At 30.6% G+C, this 21,979-nt stretch overlaps 1 protein-coding gene and 1 non-coding gene across 2 annotated transcripts; both read right to left on the reverse strand.

Annotated features, from left to right (window-relative positions):
• Positions 1-3,531: 3,531 nt before the first annotated feature.
• On the reverse strand, positions 3,532-16,912 carry LOC110651556 (alpha-copaene synthase). Its single transcript, XM_058145400.1, is given in 9 exon segments — positions 3,532-3,745; positions 3,747-3,997; positions 4,109-4,357; positions 4,780-4,918; positions 5,021-5,239; positions 6,540-6,826; positions 16,121-16,206; positions 16,296-16,560; positions 16,704-16,912. Coding segments are annotated over 9 exon segments (1,644 nt in total). The 5' UTR covers positions 16,818-16,912; the 3' UTR covers positions 3,532-3,711.
• Positions 9,059-9,166, reverse strand: LOC131179713 (small nucleolar RNA R71). The gene has a single exon (XR_009148600.1). It is a non-coding gene; the product is annotated as a small nucleolar RNA R71 (small nucleolar RNA).
• Positions 16,913-21,979: the final 5,067 nt, after the last annotated feature.

Raw genomic sequence — 21,979 nt, forward strand, 5'->3', positions numbered from 1 at the left:
ATATATTTAAAAGTTTATTATATTATTAAAAATTTTAATATATGTTATTTATTTGTTTTCTAATAGTATAATTAATTTTTTATCATTTGATATGTGTCACTATAAGTGCATGTGCCATATTAAATAATAAAGTAATAAGTAAGAGTATCGTCTTGATGAGAAATTATATTTAAACATTAAATTATAATTATTTTTATTATTTAAATTGATAAAAAAAATTATATGGGAGTTAAAGTAATTTAAAAGTAGAAATTTTTAATAGAAGCAAATAAAATTGGCGATGGGTAAAGAAAATATAGACTCAAATTAGGCAAATTTAACTAACTTGGCAATGGTAATATACAAGGACAAAGATCAATTGATGGTAAAAAAAATAATTAGAGTTGACCATCATACTTACAACTAATTGGGATTTGGCTAGTTCATACTTGCAATTTTGTTTCTCTTATTTCACTCGCCAAGGGTTTTGCTCTGATACCACTGATAGAAAGAAACAAACTAGTAATGGAGGAAGATAGAACAAGATTGGACAAGTTTTATTACTCACACATAATCTAAACTTACAATCACCGCTCCTTTATATAGAGCAAAGCTAACAAACAAGTACATAAAAATAGGAACCACTAATGCTACATCTAAAGACTCGGTATAAGTCACAAACCACTACTTTATTAACAAACTCCTTTAAGCTAGGATAACTGTTAACAAAATAAAGACTATTTCAAAACCATGGTATACAAAAAATCCCCAACAAAATCTTCCTTTTGTACACGGTGGTAGTAGAACACTCCAATTAAGGAGATGTAATTTGTGTTTGTGATAGCCTTTTGATAAAAAAAAATTGCCTCATAAGAGTCTAATTTTCTAACAACTTTTCAGTATTTTAAAAATCGAGAGATAATAGATTGGCAGGTTGCTTAGGCATGCTTTGATTAGAGTAAGGTGACCCAAAGGAGAAAGAATCTTCCCCTTCCAGAATGCGAGTTTATCTTCAAACATTTTGATTACAGAGGCTATTTATTAGATACACCGGGAGCACTAAAAAATAGTACTCCCTCTTTCACAAAAAAGTGGGCTCTCCTTATAATATGGAGGGTAGATCCCACATGATTGTGAAATATAGTGCATGTACACTGGGTGCACCTAATAATTTCTCGATTACAGGAGCCTAAGTAGAAGCTCTTTTCGCATTAGCACCTAATGGCAGTCCAAGAAAAGTATCTGGAAGGGAACCCCATTAGCCGCTTCTACAATATTGTCTTTTAGAGACAAATAGGTTGAGACAAATAAGATAATTGTTATTAATAACTATTATTTGAGGTACAATTTTATTAATCTTTAAATATTATATTATTTAAGACAAAAATTTATTTATCTGTAATGTTATATTATTTATTTCTAATAAATAATTTTTTTGAGATAAAAACTTATTAGTCTCTAAATATATAATTATTTGTTTCTAATAATTAATTTTTTTAAGTAAAACTTATTAGTCTCAAAATATTATATTATTTATTTCTAATAATTAATTTTTTAGCAAAACTTATTAATTTCTAAATATTATATTATATGTTTCTAACAGATTAAGATTAACTTAATTTATATAAGAACTTTTAACGATTTTTCTGTAATTTGTCATTAAAAAATTCCCTTTTTCATATTAAAAAAATTATATATATATATATATATATATAAAATGTGTGTTAAGTATGTATAGATTATATATACTTAAATAAAAAAGTGATGTTCAAAAAATTAAACATGTAAATACAAACACATATATATTTATATTGTATTATGTTTGTATATATTAAAATAAAGAAATTATTTTTTTTCTTTTAATCTATATAATCAAAGCTTTTAATCGACATATTGTTATTAATTATTGGGCTAACAAGTTATTAATTTCTTAAGAAAAAAACTCAAAAATTTTATAAAAACACTTTTACCATTAAACTACAAATATTTGGATGATTTGAATTTATTAATTATACATATATTAATATTTTTTAATTATTATTTTTAATTAAATTTGTAAAAATTATATAAGTACTATAATAAACATAATAAAATTTGATTATATAATATATTATGTTATTAGTTCTTTATTATATTACAATATTTATATGATAAATTGAAATTTTAAGTTCTGAATTATAAATTAAGAAAATAATAATTTGTAAAAAAAAAAAAAGAAACGATATCTCACATTTTTTTTTTCAAGGACTTGAAAGGTAATGATTTTCCTATAAAAGGCAATTCTCTTCTCTTTGCATTTCAAGTAAAAAGTGGAGTCTAAATACAGAGCCCACTAGTCATAGTTTATTTTTTAAAATTATATTTATTTATTTTAAATAATATTTATTATTTTTAGTAATATAAATGAATTTCATTTAAATTATAGTAGCAAATAAATATTATATTATCAAAGACCAATAAATGTATTTATATTAATAATTAATGATATGAAGAAATTAATATATAAAGACAAGATAATTTATTTTTAAAAAATAATATTAGAGACAAATTTATTTAATTCTAAAAGTAAATTTAAAAATTTTAGTATAAACAATTAAAGTCAATTTAATTTGTTTTTAAAAATAGATTTGGGGTCAAATAATATAATTTGTTAAGATGGAAAGGGAGACAATTTTTTTTTCTATAAGTTGTTAATATAGACAAATATATTTATTTCTGAAAGTTAAATTAATATCAAATATATATTTGTCTCTATATTTATCTCTAATTACTTTTAGCGATATCAGTAATGATTATTTGTCCCTAAAAATATATAGAGACAAATAAATAGCTTTTTGGATCAAAATTTTTGTTTCAACGTAATAATTTTGGCTTAATGAATTGATTCAGCAGCCTGACGAAGATAGGCATCATCAACATTATTTTGGCTTTTCTTGATCTCCTTGTTTCTCTTCTCCGCTCTTTTCTTTATCTCTCTCTTTTTCTCCCCAGTTTTCATTTCTTTCCTCTGATTCCATCCAGCTGATTTTTCTTCCATATAAAGGGTATACTCAGCAAGAACTTAGTAATGTATAAAACAGGAGTCTAGGCTACTGTTCTGCTTCGTATATTCACATGGTTCGTATATGCCTATCTGATTAAGTTGTTATATGTTTCTTAGCTTCATCTGATAATAGATATATGATGATGATCATCATCATGTATATCCATAAACATGATATGGCTCTTTTTTTTTTTTTTTTTTTACTATTTCTAGTGGATTGGTTTGATTTAATCCAAATCATAAAATAAAAATACCTATAACTAGTTGCTTTTTCAATCAATAAATACATAATATTCATTTTAATTTGACCAAAAGTATATTTTAATGTAAGATTTTTAACTAAAAAGTCACTCGAAATGTAACTAATTACATTCTATAACATGATTAAAGTATCAAATTAGTTTCAAACAACAATAATAACTAAGTTTTAATTTCAAATAAAAAAAAAACTAACTCTTTCTCATATTTAACCACACATATATTTATAAGTACTGAACATATGCACTATATATTTAGCAATGGCCTTTATTATTCAAATTTTTTAAACACCTTCATACATTTTTTTTTATCCAATATAATTATAGATTGCTATTTAGCAATCGCCTTTATTATCCAAATTTTTTAAACGCCTTCGTACTTTTTTTTATCCAATATAATTATAGATTGCTAGAGAAATGGTATAACGCAGTTCAGAGCACAGGGTCCTTAAGCAATGAGGCAACAGTCCTTTAAAATGTAAGAGTTTGTGAATCCATCGCCATCCTTGTAGATGACATCCATTGCACGTGCAAGATTCATAATTCTCTCCAAAAGGGGCCTTGGAGCTGGGGTTGGTTTCAGCCACTCCTCATTGATATCTTTCCATGCATTTGCAATCTCTTCTCGAAACAATTTAACTGTCTCTTCTTCTGAAACTCCATGCTGCTTCATGTAGCATTCAACACTTGATGGGGCATGTTCTCTGTTCTGCTCGAACTATATATAACAAAATTGAAATTATTTTTAAAATTAACACACACACACACATATATATATATATGTAAGTATGTATGTATATCTAATTCATACAATGCATGGGTTAATTACCTCATGGGATACAATGTCGTTCATGAGCCTGCACAAGAGTGATAAAGCTCTAATAATCTTAGGGTCATTGGACACCCACTCAAAGGCATCCGTTGTTGCTACTTTCCCCATGCTGAGGAAGGATGTTGTTGTAACCATTGGATAACCGCTACTTATTAGCGATACTTGTAAATACTCCTCCATTTTTGGAACATAGCCTTCATTGCGCCACTTCGCTTCTGCTAAGTAGCTTCGCAACATTCTCTTTATCTGTCACAAAATCTAAATTATTAGAATTAGAGACAATAATTAAATAATTAAAATGAATTTAATTTTTTACAAGAAATTTCATAACTCTACTCAAATAAAGCTAATATTTACATTATTAAATTTAAATATTATATTTTAAATACCTTCATCTGATGCAAGTTAATTATAAATGTGGAATTATAACTAAAATTTTATGTATATCAAGTATGAATTTGCAAATTAATTTCATAAATTTTTACTACATAAATGCTAGAAAATATAAGCTGATTTTTGTACTGTATTTTTTTGAGGGTTGAGATTTTTCCCATAGGAACAAGAATGATTTTCTTTTGTGAAATATATTTATATACCAACAAGCTTTAAATTAAAAATGTATGAATTAGGAAGGAGAAACATTAGGGATGATGGATGAGATAACTTACAGCTTCTTTTGCATAATGCACACAATATGAGCTTCCTTCTTCAGCAATGCTCTCTTCAATTTCATTGTAGAGCTCAAGCATAGAGGCATAAATCATTTTCATGTACTCTGGAAGCGTGTCAATGGTCTTAATATCCCACCTGAAAAATCAAGTAATATATATAATAAGCCACTCTCATCAACTTGAAGTTGCATATGTATCTAGGAATGCTGAATTGGACGAAAGATGTGCATATATCAACCGTTCTATCGCATCTGTAAAGAGCTCAAGTTCTTCACATGTAGCATAGTTATCATAAGTATCATCTAAAATGGTTGCCATGGATATCACTTTAGCCAGGTTCTTCCTTGCAATTGAATATTGGGGCTCAAAGTACACTCCAACACTCCAGAAAAAGCACTCCACAAGTCTGTCCCTTGCATAGGGCAGCTTTGCTGGGAAGTCCAAATTTTTCCACCACCTGTTGGGGCACAAGTCTTGCTTAAATATTCTTTTCTTTTTTTTTTTAATAAGCAATGAAATTTTATTAATATATCGAGGAAACATGCAAAGTCCTGGCCAATTGGAACTCCCCAAAACATTCTACCTAGTACAACACATGCTAAAACAAAATACATGCCTAGAGACTGGACTGACCAAAGCATCCGTTAGAATTATAACTCAAAATCCTAGTTGAATTTGGAGAGGCTTTTTCCTAATTTGAGTGGGAGAAATATTCCTCAATAGGATAGAGGAATATTTCCTATATACAGTAGAACTCTAATTTTAGTGTTATTCCTAAATTGAGTGGGATTCCTAATCAGATTAGGATTGAGGGAATTAACACTATAAATAGGAGAATGGTGAAAAAAGTTATTTGGCTTTCAGCTCATGGAGTGAGGTTGTTGCCCATTGTAAAGAGGGGCCTTGCCAATTGCTGACCCATTGATGAGGGGCATTTGCCCATTGTAGTGGAGAGATGCTTTGGCCTAAGGTGGAGTAAGGACATATAATTCAAGAGGAAGGGATTCTTATCCATTGGTAAGAGGGCTCTTGCCCATATAGTTGAAGACACCCTTTGTGGTGTGGTGTTGTAATAGTAAATATATTGAGTTATATCTAAAGGAGACTAAGAGAGATTAATTAATATATTTACTATGAGCAGTTTGATTTTGTATAGGTTCTCTTAGGTGTAATTGGGTTGATGGATAGTATAGCTTTGAGCTTGTAACGATGATTTATTTATCGTTGATAGTGGAAGATGGCATGCCTGTGCATGTAACCCTATGTTAAGAGGGTGAACCACGTAAATATTAGTATTTTGTGTGTTTTTTTTTTTTTTACAGTTTACACGCTTCCGCGGTGCACAACAGCAGCAGTATGCACCAAGGACAATCACAACAAAACAAAGTGCATAAAACAACCTAAAACCCAGCCTCCAAGTCAAACGGCAAGAACATTGTACAAAACAATAGCTCAGCAAACAAAGAAGAATGCAATTAAGTTTGAATATTAATAGGGGCTACATAACAATCAATATTTACTGTGGGGAACAATTTCATATATTTCCCATGTGGCAAATTATAATTAATTTATTTTAATATGAGCTCATATAAGTGATTGAATTGTTTTACACGTCAAAATAATTAAACTATTTTATATTGCAACCCGATCATTTATATTTTGCCTTTTCATTTCATATATTTCCCATGTAGGATTTCCAACAAAATTACTTGAAGGAATTAACATACGTGCTAAAAAAATTAATTATGAGAACTTACTCTGTGATGCCATTTAGTTCCTTCTGATGCACTTCCTGCAACCTGTTGAAATCTAACTTGGCAAACTCTAATAGTGTTGTGTTGTATGATTTATCCCATTTGTAGGCGTCAATATAGTGCCTTGCCTCTAACCTTGGCAGACATTTGTGAATGGGGCGGTTCAGGGCATGGCTCACCTGCTGTGCAAGATGAGGGCTTAATTGAGGCAATAACGAGTAAAGGTTTGCGGTAGTGAAAGCTATGGCTTCGTCCAATATGTCCTCTCCTCGTATTCCAAGATGTGCAGCCTGATGCACACACTTTGCATAGTCATTTAGGTCTAATTTCACAATCATTTTATTTGGTTATTAGTCATTTTTAGCTAATTTCATTAGTTAATTAGTTAGTTTTTCATAGTTGTCAATTTTGCACTAATTTGTAATTTTTACTTTGTTTTGTAGGGAAAATGGTGTTTTTGAAGGACTAAAGAGAATTTTGTCATTGAGGAGTGTCTTCTACAGCAAAAAGAGGTCAAAAAAACAAGTTTTCAAGCTGAAATATGCATTGACCAAACTGTGCATAACTTGCCGCATAAGCTATGCAGATCTGCATAAGGAGGAAGATCACTGTTCCAGAACCAGCCGAAAACTGCATAAGGGACTGCATAACTTATGCAGTCCACTTATGCAGTCCCATAAAGAGTTCATTAATGAGCTGGCAGAAGATTCCCTTAATGTATTCCTCCTAGAACATACTATTTTAGGGCTCCATGTCAGAAAAATGCTATATATAGTCTCATTTTCCCATTTTAAAAGGGAGGCAAGGAGAAAAGAAGAAGAGGAGAAGAGAGGCAGAATTTGAGGAGTCATTTTCACCTTCCACACCATTTTTAACCAAGATTTGCAGATTTCTTCCTTCTTTTACATTTTTCTACATTTCTAGTGTTTAATTTCTTACTTCTTAGCTTAGATTAAAGCTTTATTTCCATTTAAACTCATCATATCTTGTAAGCATTATGGATAGTGAGTAGTTTACTTTTGATTCTGGAGTAAGGGATGTAATATTTTAGTTATTTTTGTGGATTTGAACTGGGTTAGTCCCAATTTAATGAATTTATGAGGTTTAATCCATTTCTTGTGTGCTTATTCACATGCTTAATGAAGGGCCCCATTAAGTTATGTTCTTAATCCTTGGTTGAAGCACCGAGAGGAGAAAACCAAGTGATAGTTAATCAAGAAATTGGACTTAATTAACTTAGATCTAGAAATAGACTAAGGGTTAAGAGGGTTTTAATAGATTGATTAAAGAACCTAATGGGTCTTGGTTAATTTTAACTCCACGAAAGTAGGATTAAGTTAATTAAGGCACTCTTTGTCTCACTCGAAAAGAGTTTTCAAAGGATTTTAGAATTAATCTCCTTTAAACCCATAAATTTCATGGATTGGGCTAGCTAGGAAAATCCCAAAATAGCTTGAATATGAAATCCGAACTCCTAATCGCTTTTTATCATTGTTAATTTCTAATCGAATTTAATTACTTGCCATTTTGAATATTGCCATATTTGAATTTGCTTTATTTTAATTTGATGCAAATTTAGTTAAATCATTACATAGTTGAATAGATTATTAAATTTGCACATTTAGATTTCATACTCCATTACCCATTAAGTCATTATTTTAATTTCATAAATACTTCAATTTAGTCAACTTTTATATCGAAAATTCAATCATTAACACAACTCCTCGTGGGATCGATATTTTTCTATACTACTTGTACGACCCGTGCACTTGCGGTTGGGACGCATCAAGTTTTTGGCGCCGTTGCCGGGGAGTTGTTTGTTTAAGATTGAGTTTTTGATCATTTTAGTTGTTTTTAGTTTTATCTTTGTTATCTTTTCATTTTGTGTTTGTTTGTTCTTTTTCAGGTACTTTAATTTTTTTTATGAGAAGAGCTAGAAGCACAACTGACACAACCTTATTGTTCAATCCTGAAATAGAGAAATTTTGTAAGGCCAATAAGAAAGAGACCAGAAAAAGGAAGGAAGCTGTGAGAGAGATTGAAATTGAAGCAGACATGGCTGATGAAAGAGTTAGAATTGGTGTTGGTAATGCTGGAAATGGTCAAAACAATGAAAATGAAGCCCAAGGGGAAGAAGTTGTTAATGCAAACATGCCTAGGGGAAGTATGATGGATCATGCTTTTCCTCGTTTTGATGACTTGAGAGAGAGTATAGCAAGACCAAGAATTGATGCAAATAGTTACAAGATGGATTTTGGAGTTCTTCAAATGATCCAAAACTCTCAATTTGGAGGACATCCTTCTGAAAATCCACACACACATTTGAAGAAATTTGCTATGATTTGCGACATGCAAAAACAACCTGGAGTGTCTGATGATGCAGCAAGATTGAAGCTATTCCCATTCTCTTTGAAAGATAGAGCATTGGATTGGCTTGATTCTTTACCTCACAACTCCATTACAAATTGGGAGCAACTCACTGATGCATTTCTTGCACAATATTTTCCACCTGGAAAAACTCAAGAGTTGAGGAATCAAATGATTGCTTTTAGACCAAGAGAAGATGAGACTCTTTATGAGTCATGGATGAGATGGAAGGAGTTGGAGAGACAATGTCCACATCATGCCATTCCTAAATGGATGATAAACCAGAATTTTTACACAAATGTCACTCCTGCTATCAGAGGAATCATTGATGCTCAAACTGGAGGGGAATTCATCATTAAGCATGAAGATGAAGCTTATGAGTTATTAGAGAAAATAGCAAAGAACAGTCATCTATGGAGTAGTCCAAGAGGGTCAACTCCAACTCAAAAAAGGCAAGTTGCTGGAATGTATGAGCTTGATCCATTCAACATGATCAATGCCAAATTTGATGCACTCACTAATGTCCTTGCTAAGAAAATGGAGGATTTAAGTATGCTAGTCAGTTCATCATCATGCTCTGGAAGTTCTCAACAAGTTACTTATGCAGAAGGAACAATGAGCTGTGGAGTAGATTATCCTTCATATGCTTGGAGGAATCATCCCAATTTTTCATGGGAGAATCAGCAAAATCAAGCTTCAACTCAGAACTTTCCATCACAACAACAAGAGCATCAATACCAACAACCTAGGCAACCACCACCTAGTTTTCATAAAAAGAATGCAAATACTGCACCTTTACCAAGACAGCAAGAACAAAGTTCCACCACAGAGGCTTTATTACAACAAATTCTTGCTAATCAAATTAAGCGTGATGAAGAGTTGAGAGAGATGAAAGCAAGGCTGGAACAAATGCAAACACACAATAGGATGCTGGAAAATCAGATTGCACAACAAGCATGCTCATCAAGTACCAATTCTATGGGGAAACTTCCTAGTCAAACAGAAAATCCAAGGGAGCAATGTCATGCCATCACACTGAGGAGTGGTAAAATAGTGCATAATGAGAAGAGTGAAAAAGTTGAAAAGAGAGAAAATGAGGAAGATTTTGAGGGAGATGAAAAACAAAAGAGTGAAAAAGGGAGTGCAAGAAAAGGTAAAGAGGAGGTTGGAGAGAAAGAAGAGAAATATATACCTCCAGAGCCTTACAAGCCACAGCTTCCCTTTCCACAGAGATTTCAAAAAGCCAAGCTTGATAAGCAATTTGGGAAGTTCTTAGAGGTTTTGAAGAAGCTATATATAAATGTGCCTTTTATTGATGCTCTTTCCCAAATGCCTTCTTATGCTAAGTTTCTAAAAGAAATTCTCTCAAATAAGAGGAGACTTAAAGATGATGAGACTGTAGCCTTAACTGAGGAATGCAGTGCTATCCTCCAAAGGAAACTTCCTCCAAAGCTCAAGGATCCAGGGAGTTTTTCAATTCCATGCCACATTGGGGAATCATGTTCTATAAAAGCTTTATGTGATTTAGGGGCTAGTGTAAGCCTTATGCCCTCTCCATCTATGAGAAGCTCAACATGGGAGATCTTAAGCCAACCCACATTTCTCTTCAGTTAGCTGATAGATCAATTAAGTATCCTGAAGGGATTTTAGAGAATGTGCCTCTGAAGGTTGGGAAATTCTATATACCTGTTGACTTTGTCATCTTGGACATGGAAGAGGATTCTAATATCCCAATCATTTTGGGGAGGCCTTTCCTAGCTACAGCTGGTGCTTTGATTGACGTGAAAGGTGAAAAGCTTACTCTCAGAGTCGGAGAGGATCATTTAGTCTTCAACATTGGCAATGATAAGAAGAAGCAACATGAAGATGTAGACTCTTGTTTGAGAATTGATATAGTTGATGAGTTAGTAAAAGACCACTTTAGAAAGAGCTATCCGAAGGCTTCTCTTGAAAGTTGTCTTATCCATGAAGGGAGTATCAATGATGAAAATCCAAAAGAGGCTGCATTTGCACAACATTTAAAGGGTAATCCATCTTGTCCTATGGCACCAATCTTTCAAGTTGAGCAAGTGGAGAAAAGTGAAGTAAAACAACCATCTCTCAAAGAAAAAGATGCACCAAAGGTTGTCAAGAAAGAAATGGTGGGATTTTTAGACAAAGCAACAAGGATCTTCTCATGTGATGGAAAGAAAATGAAGTATAGATTCATTGAAGCACCTATTGGAAACAGAGGCAATAAATTCCAATTTCAGCCACCATGAAACATGAAAAGAGTCCAGCTAAGGACTATAAATTAGCGCTCTTGGGAGGCATCCCAAGTCCTTTTATTTTACTTTTGCTGATTTACTTTTACTTTCATTGCTTTTGTTTTTATCTTGAATCTCCCCAAATTCAATTTTTGACATTGTTGAATTTTGTCCCTTGTAGATGTATTTCAATGGAGGAAGGAGCTGCTACCTGGTTTATGCAGAGCAAAAAAATGACATTCTGCAGCAAAGAGGGTGTCTGCAGTAGATGGCTTATGTTCTTGGTGAGGTTGGGTGTGTAACTTTTAAGTAAATGTGCTTTTAATGTTAATATGGTGGTAAGTGAGCCATTTTTGCAGTTATGAGCTTATTTGGGTTGTGGGATTTAAGGTGGAAATGCTGCATTTTTCTTGGCATGACTTGGGGAGTTCATCATTTGTGAATAGATACAACTTTATGCAGATTTTATTGAGTTTTAATGTGCTAAATGTTGATTTGCAGATTTTGAGTCAAAATGGCATGGGTCACAAATGCCTTTTATGCAGGATCCATCTTCTACAAGATTGTGTGATGCATTTTTGATGAACTTTGTATATATTGATGTGTTTTTGGTGAAAATTTCTCATGGTTTATGCTTCATGGAATTATATTTCTTCATTCTAGGGTATTTTTCACACTTGCAAATCATGTTCCATTGCAATCTTAATCTTGTTGAATTGTGCATAAGCAACTGCATAGCTTATGCAATCCTGCATAACCACAATTCTTGCCATTTTTCACCTTTATTGCAAGTGCATAAGGAGAGTGCATAGCCTATGCAATTCTGCATAACCTCATTTTGTCAAATTTCATATCTGCAAAACTTGCATAAGGTGAGTGCATGACTTATGCACATTTGCACAACTTCAAATTCTGCATTTTCTCTCTCAGAAATGCGCATAAGCGAGTGCATAACCTATGCACTACGATAACCAAAAACTCAATTTCCAATGCCGAGGGTGCATAAGCGAGTGCATAACCTATGCACTACGCATGACCGTAAACCCAAAGAAAATCAAACTTGCCGAGGGGTGCATAAGTTATGCACTTCCGCATAACCAAGAACTCCAAAAATTCAAACTTGCCGAGGGGTGCATAAGCAGAGTGCATAACCTATGCACATCTGCATGACCACCAACCCAAAATTCCAAAAATTGCCGAACAGTGCATGAGCAGAGTGCATAACCTATGCACTTCTGCATGACCCGATTTTCTGAACAACCACTTCTGCCGAGAGATGCATAAGGGGAGTGCATAACTTATGCACTCCCGCATGACTTCGCTCCTCAAAATTTCAAGGGTCACCGAAACTTGCATAAGGAGAGTGCATAACTTATGCACTTCCGCATGACCAAAAAAAAAAAAAAAAAAAAAAAATTTTGCAAATATTTTACATAGCCTATGCAACCCTTATTGCCACTTATGCAGCACCGCATGGCTTATGCACCCTACTTATGCACAAAAAAAAAAAAAAAAAATTTTGCAAATATTTTACATAGCCTATGCAACCCTTATTGCCACTTATGCAGCACCGCATGGCTTATGCACCCTACTTATGCACAAAAAAAAAAAAAAAAAAAAAAAAAATTTGCAAATATTTTACATAGCCTATGCAACCCTTATTGCCACTTATGCAGCACCGCATGGCTTATGCACCTTACCTATGCACATGCTCTGGACAGCACTTAACTCTGCATAACCTGTGCAGCTTCTTATGCATTCCTTTATCTTGAATTCTCACACTAGGTAACTCTTTCTTTTTGCTCTTCATTTTTTACAATTCCTGGTCAATATTATTTGCTTTGAGTTTTGGTTATCTGCTGCTTGAGACATTGAGGACAATGTCCAATTTTGAGTTTGGGGGTGCACATTTTGATTTTTGGCTTTACTTTTCACATTTTGAGTATAGGAGCATCTCATTCCATTCCATTTACATATATTGTAAATATTTTACATATACATCCATACACACACACACATTACACATCTACACACACATTATACATTACATTGCACACAAACATACAAATAGACTTCCTCCATTTAGTTAATACATTACTCATCTTAGGAATCATACACCATGCATTAAAATCTTTTGCCAAATCCCTTGAGTATTGAAAATGTACCTATGAGAGTGATTTGACTCACCCTTTAGCTGGGTTTGTGGATTGAAAATTTCCTAAGAGGTGTAAGGTTTTGAAGTGTCTATCCCTTGCCCATATCTTCTTAGCCAAAAAGCCACCCAACTAGTCATTTGGAGATGGAAGTGTTTAGAGGGAATTATTGGATATAAGGTAGTCAAATGATGTCTCACCAATCCTAGAACAAATTTTCTAAACCTTTCAAGGCGAAATACCAGCTTGTACTTGAAAAGAGAGATGATTAGGCATTCTTTGATTTAAACCTTCTCATTTTAAACCTTTGGCCCTTTTCCTAATTAAAATTGACCCTTGCAAACCCCTTTGAGCCTTTTTACCCCTAATTTTTCTTGAAATCCTTATTGTTACCTAGCCAATGAACCAAACACTCCAACCCTTTTCATGAGAATAATTATTTACAATATTAGGTACATAAAAAAAAAAAAAAGAGAAAAAGAAAAGAAAAGAAAAAAAATACAATAAAAGGGAGAAGAAATACTTGTCACCTTGTAAAAGTGCTAGTATATGTGCTTTTCACTATTGCCATTCAAAATGAAAGAAATCCACCCAAAGTATTAAAAGAAATGAGTTTGGGGGTGGCAATTTTAGGGACAATCATCAAAAGAAAATGCAAAATACAAGTTAAAGTATCAAAATGTCCCTCCATTTTTATCTGTTTTGTAAACTATGCTAGCACTTGACAATCCTCATTGTGTATTTCTCTCTCCCATATATATAAAAAAAAGAGAAAAAGAAAAAATATATAATAAAGTGTACCTTATGTTTCAAAATTGAAAATATTCTCATGCTTTGAATCCTTTTTACCCATCTTTCTTCTTAGCCTCATTTTGAACCCCATGGCCCCATTACATCCCTAAAAAGACCTTTGATCTCTTGATAGTACTAGCTACATTAGTGGAGATAGGAGTAGGGAATTTGCCTATGGGATTGGAAAATTATTCATTCATTCATTCAATTCCATCATTCCATATGGAGACACTTTGACTATTGATTGTTCTAGAATTCCTTTTGAGCATGACTCTCTTTTGATTGGTTGGTTTGGGGATTTTGAATGATAATTGACTTGATGGCTAAGCGGTGAAAGTTTGGATAAGCATTAGATTCTTTGCATTTTGAGGGATGGGTATACGGGTTGTTGGTATGGCTAAAGGTGTATTAAGTTACTTTAATTGGTAATTTTCATAACTCCTTGGATAAGGCACCCCTAAAAACTTTGCATCACATTTTAAAGTTTGCTTGAGGACAAGCAAAAGCCTGAGTTTGGGGGTATTTGATGCACACACTTTGCATAGTCATTTAGGTCTAATTTCACAATCATTTTATTTGGTTATTAGTCATTTTTAGCTAATTTCATTAGTTAATTAGTTAGTTTTTCATAGTTGTCAATTTTGCACTAATTTGTAATTTTTACTTTGTTTTGTAGGGAAAATGGTGTTTTTGAAGGACTAAAGAGAATTTTGTCATTGAGGAGTGTCTTCTACAGCAAAAAGAGGTCAAAAAAACAAGTTTTCAAGCTGAAATATGCATTGACCAAACTGTGCATAACTTGCCGCATAAGCTATGCAGATCTGCATAAGGAGGAAGATCACTGCTCCAGAACCAGCCGAAAACTGCATAAGGGACTGCATAACTTATGCAGTCCACTTATGCGATCCATATAAAGAGTTCATTAATGAGTCAGAAGATTCCCTTAATGTCTGCCTCCTAGAACATACTATTTTAGGGCTCCATGTCAGAAAAATGCTATATATAGTCTCATTTTCCCATTTTAAAAGGGAGGCAAGGAGAAAAGAAGAAGAGGAGAAGAGAGGCAGAATTTGAGGAGTCATTTTCACCTTCCACACCATTTTTAACCAAGATTTGCAGATTTCTTCCTTCTTTTACATTTTTCTACATTTCTAGTGTTTAATTTCTTACTTCTTAGCTTAGATTAAAGCTTTATTTCCATTTAAACTCATCATATCTTGTAAGCATTATGGATAGTGAGTAGTTTACTTTTGATTCTGGAGTAAGGGATGTAATATTTTAGTTATTTTTGTGGATTTGAACTGGGTTAGTCCCAATTTAATGAATTTATGAGGTTTAATCCATTTCTTGTGTGCTTATTCACATGCTTAATGAAGGGCCCCATTAAGTTATGTTCTTAATCCTTGGTTGAAGCACCGAAAGGAGAAAACCAAGTGATAGTTAATCAAGAAATTGGACTTAATTAACTTAGATCTAGAAATAGACTAAGGGTTAAGAGGGTTTTAATAGATTGATTAAAGAACCTAATGGGTCTTGGTTAATTTTAACTCCACGAAAGTAGGATTAAGTTAATTAAGGCACTCTTTGTCTCACTCGAAAGAGTTTTCAAAGGATTTTAGAATTAATCTCCTTTAAACCCATAAATTTCATGGATTGGGCTAGCTAGGGAAAATCCCAAAATAGCTTGAATATGAAATCCCGAACTCCGGAATCGCCTTTTTATCATTGTTAATTTCTAATCGAATTTAATTACTTGCCATTTTGAATATTGCCATATTTGAATTTGCTTTATTTTAATTTGATGCAAATTTAGTTAAATCATTACATAGTTGAATAGATTATTAAATTTGCACATTTAGATTTCATACTCCATTACCCATTAAGTCATTATTTTAATTTCATAAATACTTCAATTTAGTCAACTTTTATATCGAAAATTCAATCATTAACACAACTCCTCGTGGGATCGATATTTTTCTATACTACTTGTACGACCCGTGCACTTGCGGTTGGGACGCATCACAGCCTCATATAAACTTAGCATGCCATCCACATCTTGTTTCAAGGACTCCTTGAACTCCCCTTCACTGTCTTTGAATTTTACGAATATATCTGCATCCCAAAATAGTAGACAATTCATGAGCTTTTACTTGATGAACAATTGAAAGCCAAGTAGTTTCGTATATTAGTTATTATCTTACCAGATGAAACTTTAATCCCTTGCTGTCTAAGAAGTCGAAACCAAAGAGCAGCAGTATACAGATCATTCCCATCACTGGAATAGTCATGGCAGATTTTTTCTAATGCATCTTCAATCTCACTCGTAAAATGGTAAGCAACGCCTAAACGTTGTATTCTATTAATCAAGTGCAATTTCTGGGAAGACTCATCAATATCATCTCTTAGCATCCTTCTTACTTCCTGTTTCAGTACTTCGAATGGCTGTTGGATTGAAGTATCTGTTGTCTGCGAAGGCACATAACAGAAGAATAAGAGAATGTAACAATATGCTTATGTTCAACAGTATTCATGAAGTTTTAATCAAATGAGAAATTATTATCAACTTAAAAAATTTTACATGCACAAAGAGGAAGATACAGTTTACTTACCTTGGAGTCAGAAACAGGTGTGAGAAAATAATCTCCCCAGATTGCAGGATGGTAATTGGCAGAGTTGATGCGATTGGTAGTAGATGTGAAAAAAGCTGAATCTTGATCTGCCATTTTGTTTTTCCTTATGGAAGAAAACTGATCAGTGAAAAGATGGATGTATAAATCTTCTGTGCTTCAAGGTGCTCGATGGGGTGATTCGAAAAAGAGCTATTTTTCTTGGTATTTATAGGCAAAGTACAAAGAATACTGTAACCAATAAATAAATAATATTAATCCAGTCTGTTTAATTTCAATAATTCATGTTATGACGTTTTTCTCCCTTCTGGTGGATTTTCTCTCTTTTTTTTTTTTTTTCCTCTTCTCCATTAATTCATTTTCATTATGACCCATCAATTTTGTCCTACTAATGTGGACAAGGGGCTGTTGAGTTTGAAATGTGCAAGTGGCCCCTTGTCCACGTTAATTGATTAGTTTTAACAGGGTTGGCTTTTACACAGTACCTACAATATAACTATCAACATTGTGAATTGTTTTTTACCTACATGGCCAAATTCATCCTGATTCTGAAATTATTTTCCAAATTACACAAATTTTTTTTACACAATTTTGAAAAAAAATCTCTGCCTACTAGTGCGAGTGTAGCAAGGATCTCATTCTCTCATTTGTTCGTCATTTTTATTTGACTATTTTTAATAAATTTTCTTGCTTTCTACTATATTAAATAGATAAAAATTTTTATTTAGATATGTTCACTATAAGGCTTAAGATAAAAATATATGAGAAAAAACTTATAATTAATTTTAAACTTTTAGATATAAATAAATATTTTATATTTTATATTATTAATAAAAAATATTTTAACAAAATTGAAATGTATTAATTAAAATATTAAAATTATAAATAAAAAATATAAAAGTATTAGTATTTTTTAATTTTTGAGCTAAATAAAAAAGAATAATATGATCAAAATAAAAAAATAAAATTAAATTAGCTGTTAACTGATGAGAAATAGCTCTAAAAATAGAGCTGATACAAACTGTAGCTGATGTGAATAATATCAGCTACCCATCAGCTATCAGTTTTATTTTTTTAAAATTACAAAACAGTCTAATTTACCTATTTAAGTGTCTATTAACTATCAACTGTACCCAATAGATAAATCAAATATCCCCTAATTTTGAAATAGACATCCGTACGAGAAGATGGCAATGTCAATTTTATTGTTGGTTGGTTATTAGTTTTATATTAATTTCCCAGCAGCCCGCTTGAAATATAATTACATATTTCAAGAACCAGTAATTGAGGTTATAATTGTAATTTCATTTTATTTTTAATGCATCACGAAAAATTTGTTTTTTTTTTTTGCTCATTTTAATTAAAGATCTCAACATTTTAATAAATATGGATAAAAATAAATATATATATATATATTTAATTGAAAGTGAAAATTTTAAAAACTATAAATTAACTCCCTATTCACTCATCTCTAGGAGGCTCACATTTTTTCTAAATTTGATCTTAGAGTAAAATTTTGGCAAATAACTTATTTGCTTAAAATTTATTATACAGATATATTTTTCTTCCAGCTTTAGGGAGATAGTTTGCTATCAATTCACATGGAATTTAGATTTAGATTTAGATTATAATTATAGTGCCTTGATCTATATTGATGACATCATGCTGTTATCAAGAAGCGTCTCGGCCCATAAAAAACTTATGGTCTAGTTCTAAGCTCTAATCAAAGAATATAGGATCACGTTATCTGAAAAAAAAAAAAAAAAAAAAAAATCACTTAGCCTAAACCAACATTGAATTTCTGAGAATGTAATTCCTATCACTAAAAAAATGATCCGACTAATGCTAGTGATGAATATTAGGAGCTATTCTTCTCGAAGAAATAGAAGGAAAACAATCTATATATATGTGGTCACACAAATGGACAGTTCAAGGATTCTAAAAAACATTACCACATAGTCTATAAAGAAATCTTGGCCATCAAAAATTGAATTAAATAATTAAAATTTAATTAAAAAGTAAAATAAAAAGAAATTTAAATTTAGTAAAAATTTTTCTTGAGGGAAACTTATTGTTAATATCACTAATTTTAATAAAATTTTATTATTATAATTTTATGATCCCATATTTGTCAAAATTAGTTATATGCTTGATTGAAAACTTTTTACAGAACTTGTTATTGTTTTAATTTTTAATAAAATTTTAGTTTCTTATTTATTTATATTTTTTTAAAATCAATTCCATTAAATATTTTTACAGATTATTTATTTTATTAAAATTATGAAATTCTTTAATTTAAATTGATAAAATATTATTTTATGAGAATAGTTAGTTTTTTTAATTATTTGCTAATTAATATTAAAATTAAGAATAATTTAAATTGCAAAAGGAAAAAAAATTAAAAAAAAATGAATGAGGGTGAAAAAGGAAACAAAGACATGCAAACTAATCTCTCCGCATCTCCCCTCGCCTATTTACTCGTAAAAAAATAATTTTTTATTTTTTAAAAAATTTTCATTTTCATTTTTTATAAAAAAATAAAAAAATTATGAAAACGTGTTCACTAATAATAATAAAAAATAATTTTTTAATTAAAAAATAAAATTATTATAAAATATATTTAAAAGTTTATTATATTATTTAAAATTTTAATATATGTTATTTTTTTGTTTTATAATAGTATAATTAATTTTTTATCATTTGATATGTGTCACTATAAGTGCATGTGCCATATCAAATAATAGAGTAATGAGTAAGAATATCGTTCTTATGAGAAATTATATTTAAGTATTAAATATAGAAATTTTTAATAGAAGCAAATAAAATTGGCAATGGGTAAAGAAAATATAGACTCAAATTAGGCAAATTTAACTAACTTGGCAATGGTAATATACAAGAACAAAAATCAATTGATGGTAAAAAAATAATTAGAGTTGAGGTTCATACTTTAAACTAATTGGGATTTGGCTAGATTCATCCAAATCAAATAAATCCTAATCTCATAGTATTTAATTTAATCAAAACCAATTAAACTCTTTAATCAACCAATAAACCCTCTTAAGCACTAGTTTATCTTTAAATATAGGTGATTAAGCTCAAAACCTTAGTTATCAATCAATGATTTTCACCTTTGAATCGAGCAATCAAATATTAAGAACAAAACCTAATAGCAACCAACATTGAGCATGTCAAAAAGCATACATGGTTTGATTCAAAACTCATATATATATATAGAATTTGGATAAAACTCAGTTCAAATTCAAAAATAAATTTAAAATATTGCACCAAACTCTAAAATCTAAAAGAAATTTCTCACTGGTAATTCTATTTACAAAAGGAAACTATGTAGAAAATGACTACAAATATAAAAATAAGAATCGAAGAATCCAGATGGAGAATCAATCGAGATGCTGAAATTCGAATTGAATCCATTCGGTCCAGAAGAAAATGGTGATTCCCTTGCTGCTGTTCTTTTTTTCTCATAAAAGCTCAGTCTAAATTTAATTTTTTTCATTCCCTACTTACCACTTACTACTAATTGTAGCAAAAACTATAAAAGAGAAGCTTGAAGGTCAAAAATTAGTACAAGAAGAATTTGAAAGAGTCAATGTCATGCAGCCATGCTAGCTTTTGAAGTTAATTTATATGATTCAAGTAAATATTTACATGACCATGTAAATACATGCTTCAGCTAGTCTTCAGGTTCTAGCAAAGCATAAGGCAATGTAAGTTGTGCAAAAGAGTAGTGTAGTTACACTACTTATGTTTTTCCTCGTGTTTTGGCATGGCTCCTGTTGTTCTTGCATCACTAAAGATTACACCACTTGTGTAATAGAAGCACTACTCATGTTATGACAATCTCTAATTTACACGACCAAAAGCATGACTGTGTAAATGTTTGTGTAATTTTTCACTCTATCAAAACTTGAAATTCTCCCATGCACTTGAAGCTCTCTAACACCTGAATCATCGTATAGTCTATTCTATCACTGCTCTCAACACTATATATGTCTCAAATGCAAGAAAACACAATCAAGTATAGAATCATAAAAAAAGCTAAAACTAAACTAAAATGACACTTAAAAATATATTACAGGACTCTGTATAAGAGCAAAATATGCACAAATATGTGTCTTAAATGCCTATAAAAAGAGAATACATCATCATTGTTAAAAAAAAAAAAAAAAAAAAAAATATTTTCTAAATAATTATTTAATTTTGAATATAAAATTATAGTTTAATAAAGTCAGTGTTTTCCATTTGAAAATTGTTAAAAAAACAAAATTTTTATTATAAAAAATTAAAAAACAATTTAAACGATTTTCCAAAATCTTTATTAAATTTTAGAAAATTATCATTTGAAAAACTGGCATATATGAACACCAAACTTTATTTTTCAAGTTTCTTAGAAAATGTTGAATACAAAACTGACTCAGTTTCATCTTTCCACTAGTGATTTTGGGTCCACGTTTCCTCCTGTGGTATGGTCCTCCTTTCTTCCTTTTTTATTTTTTATTTATAATCAGTAATTAATTAAAAATATTTAATCCCATTTTCTCCCCATTTTATACAATATAATTTAAAATTTGGTCTAAGAGATAAAAAGCATATGTTTACGCTATATTATAGCTATAATCAATTATTTTTTTTAACTTTTTTTTTTGTATTATAGCAAAATCTTTATCACTTTCATAAGAAATTAAATTGAATTTAAAAAAATTAATGATAAATTGTAAAACAATCTTAAAGTTTTATTTATTAATAAAATGATTTATTGATTTAAAATTTATATTTAAAAAGAAAATATGTATTTTGATTTATTATATATAATAAATAAATTTATTTATAATAAAAATATATTTTATATTTATTTTTAATTTAAATTTTATATTAAAAATATTTTTATTAATTAAAATTAATAAAATTATCTTTTGAATCAAGCAAAATAAATTAATTTACCCAAAAGTAAAATATAAAAATAAATTCCTATCATTTTAAAAAGTAAATTTGAAAAAAAAATTATATAATTCAAAAATATATCCCACGTAAATTGAGATATTTATTAAATAAAATACACATATTAATTAGAGTAAACTATATATTAGAAGCATGATTAATAAATCTTCAATTATAACAAACTTTTGTTTTAATTTTAATTAAAGAAAAATTAATGGTAAAACTAAAATCTCAATTTGGTTAGTGTTTTTTGGGGCTCATTATCTGATTTGTTATCTCGTTTATTTCTAAGGTTTCTTTTT

Source organism: Hevea brasiliensis, chromosome 4 (assembly GCF_030052815.1).
Source record: "Hevea brasiliensis isolate MT/VB/25A 57/8 chromosome 4, ASM3005281v1, whole genome shotgun sequence".
In the NCBI taxonomy this organism is placed as follows: Eukaryota; Viridiplantae; Streptophyta; class Magnoliopsida; order Malpighiales; family Euphorbiaceae; genus Hevea; species Hevea brasiliensis.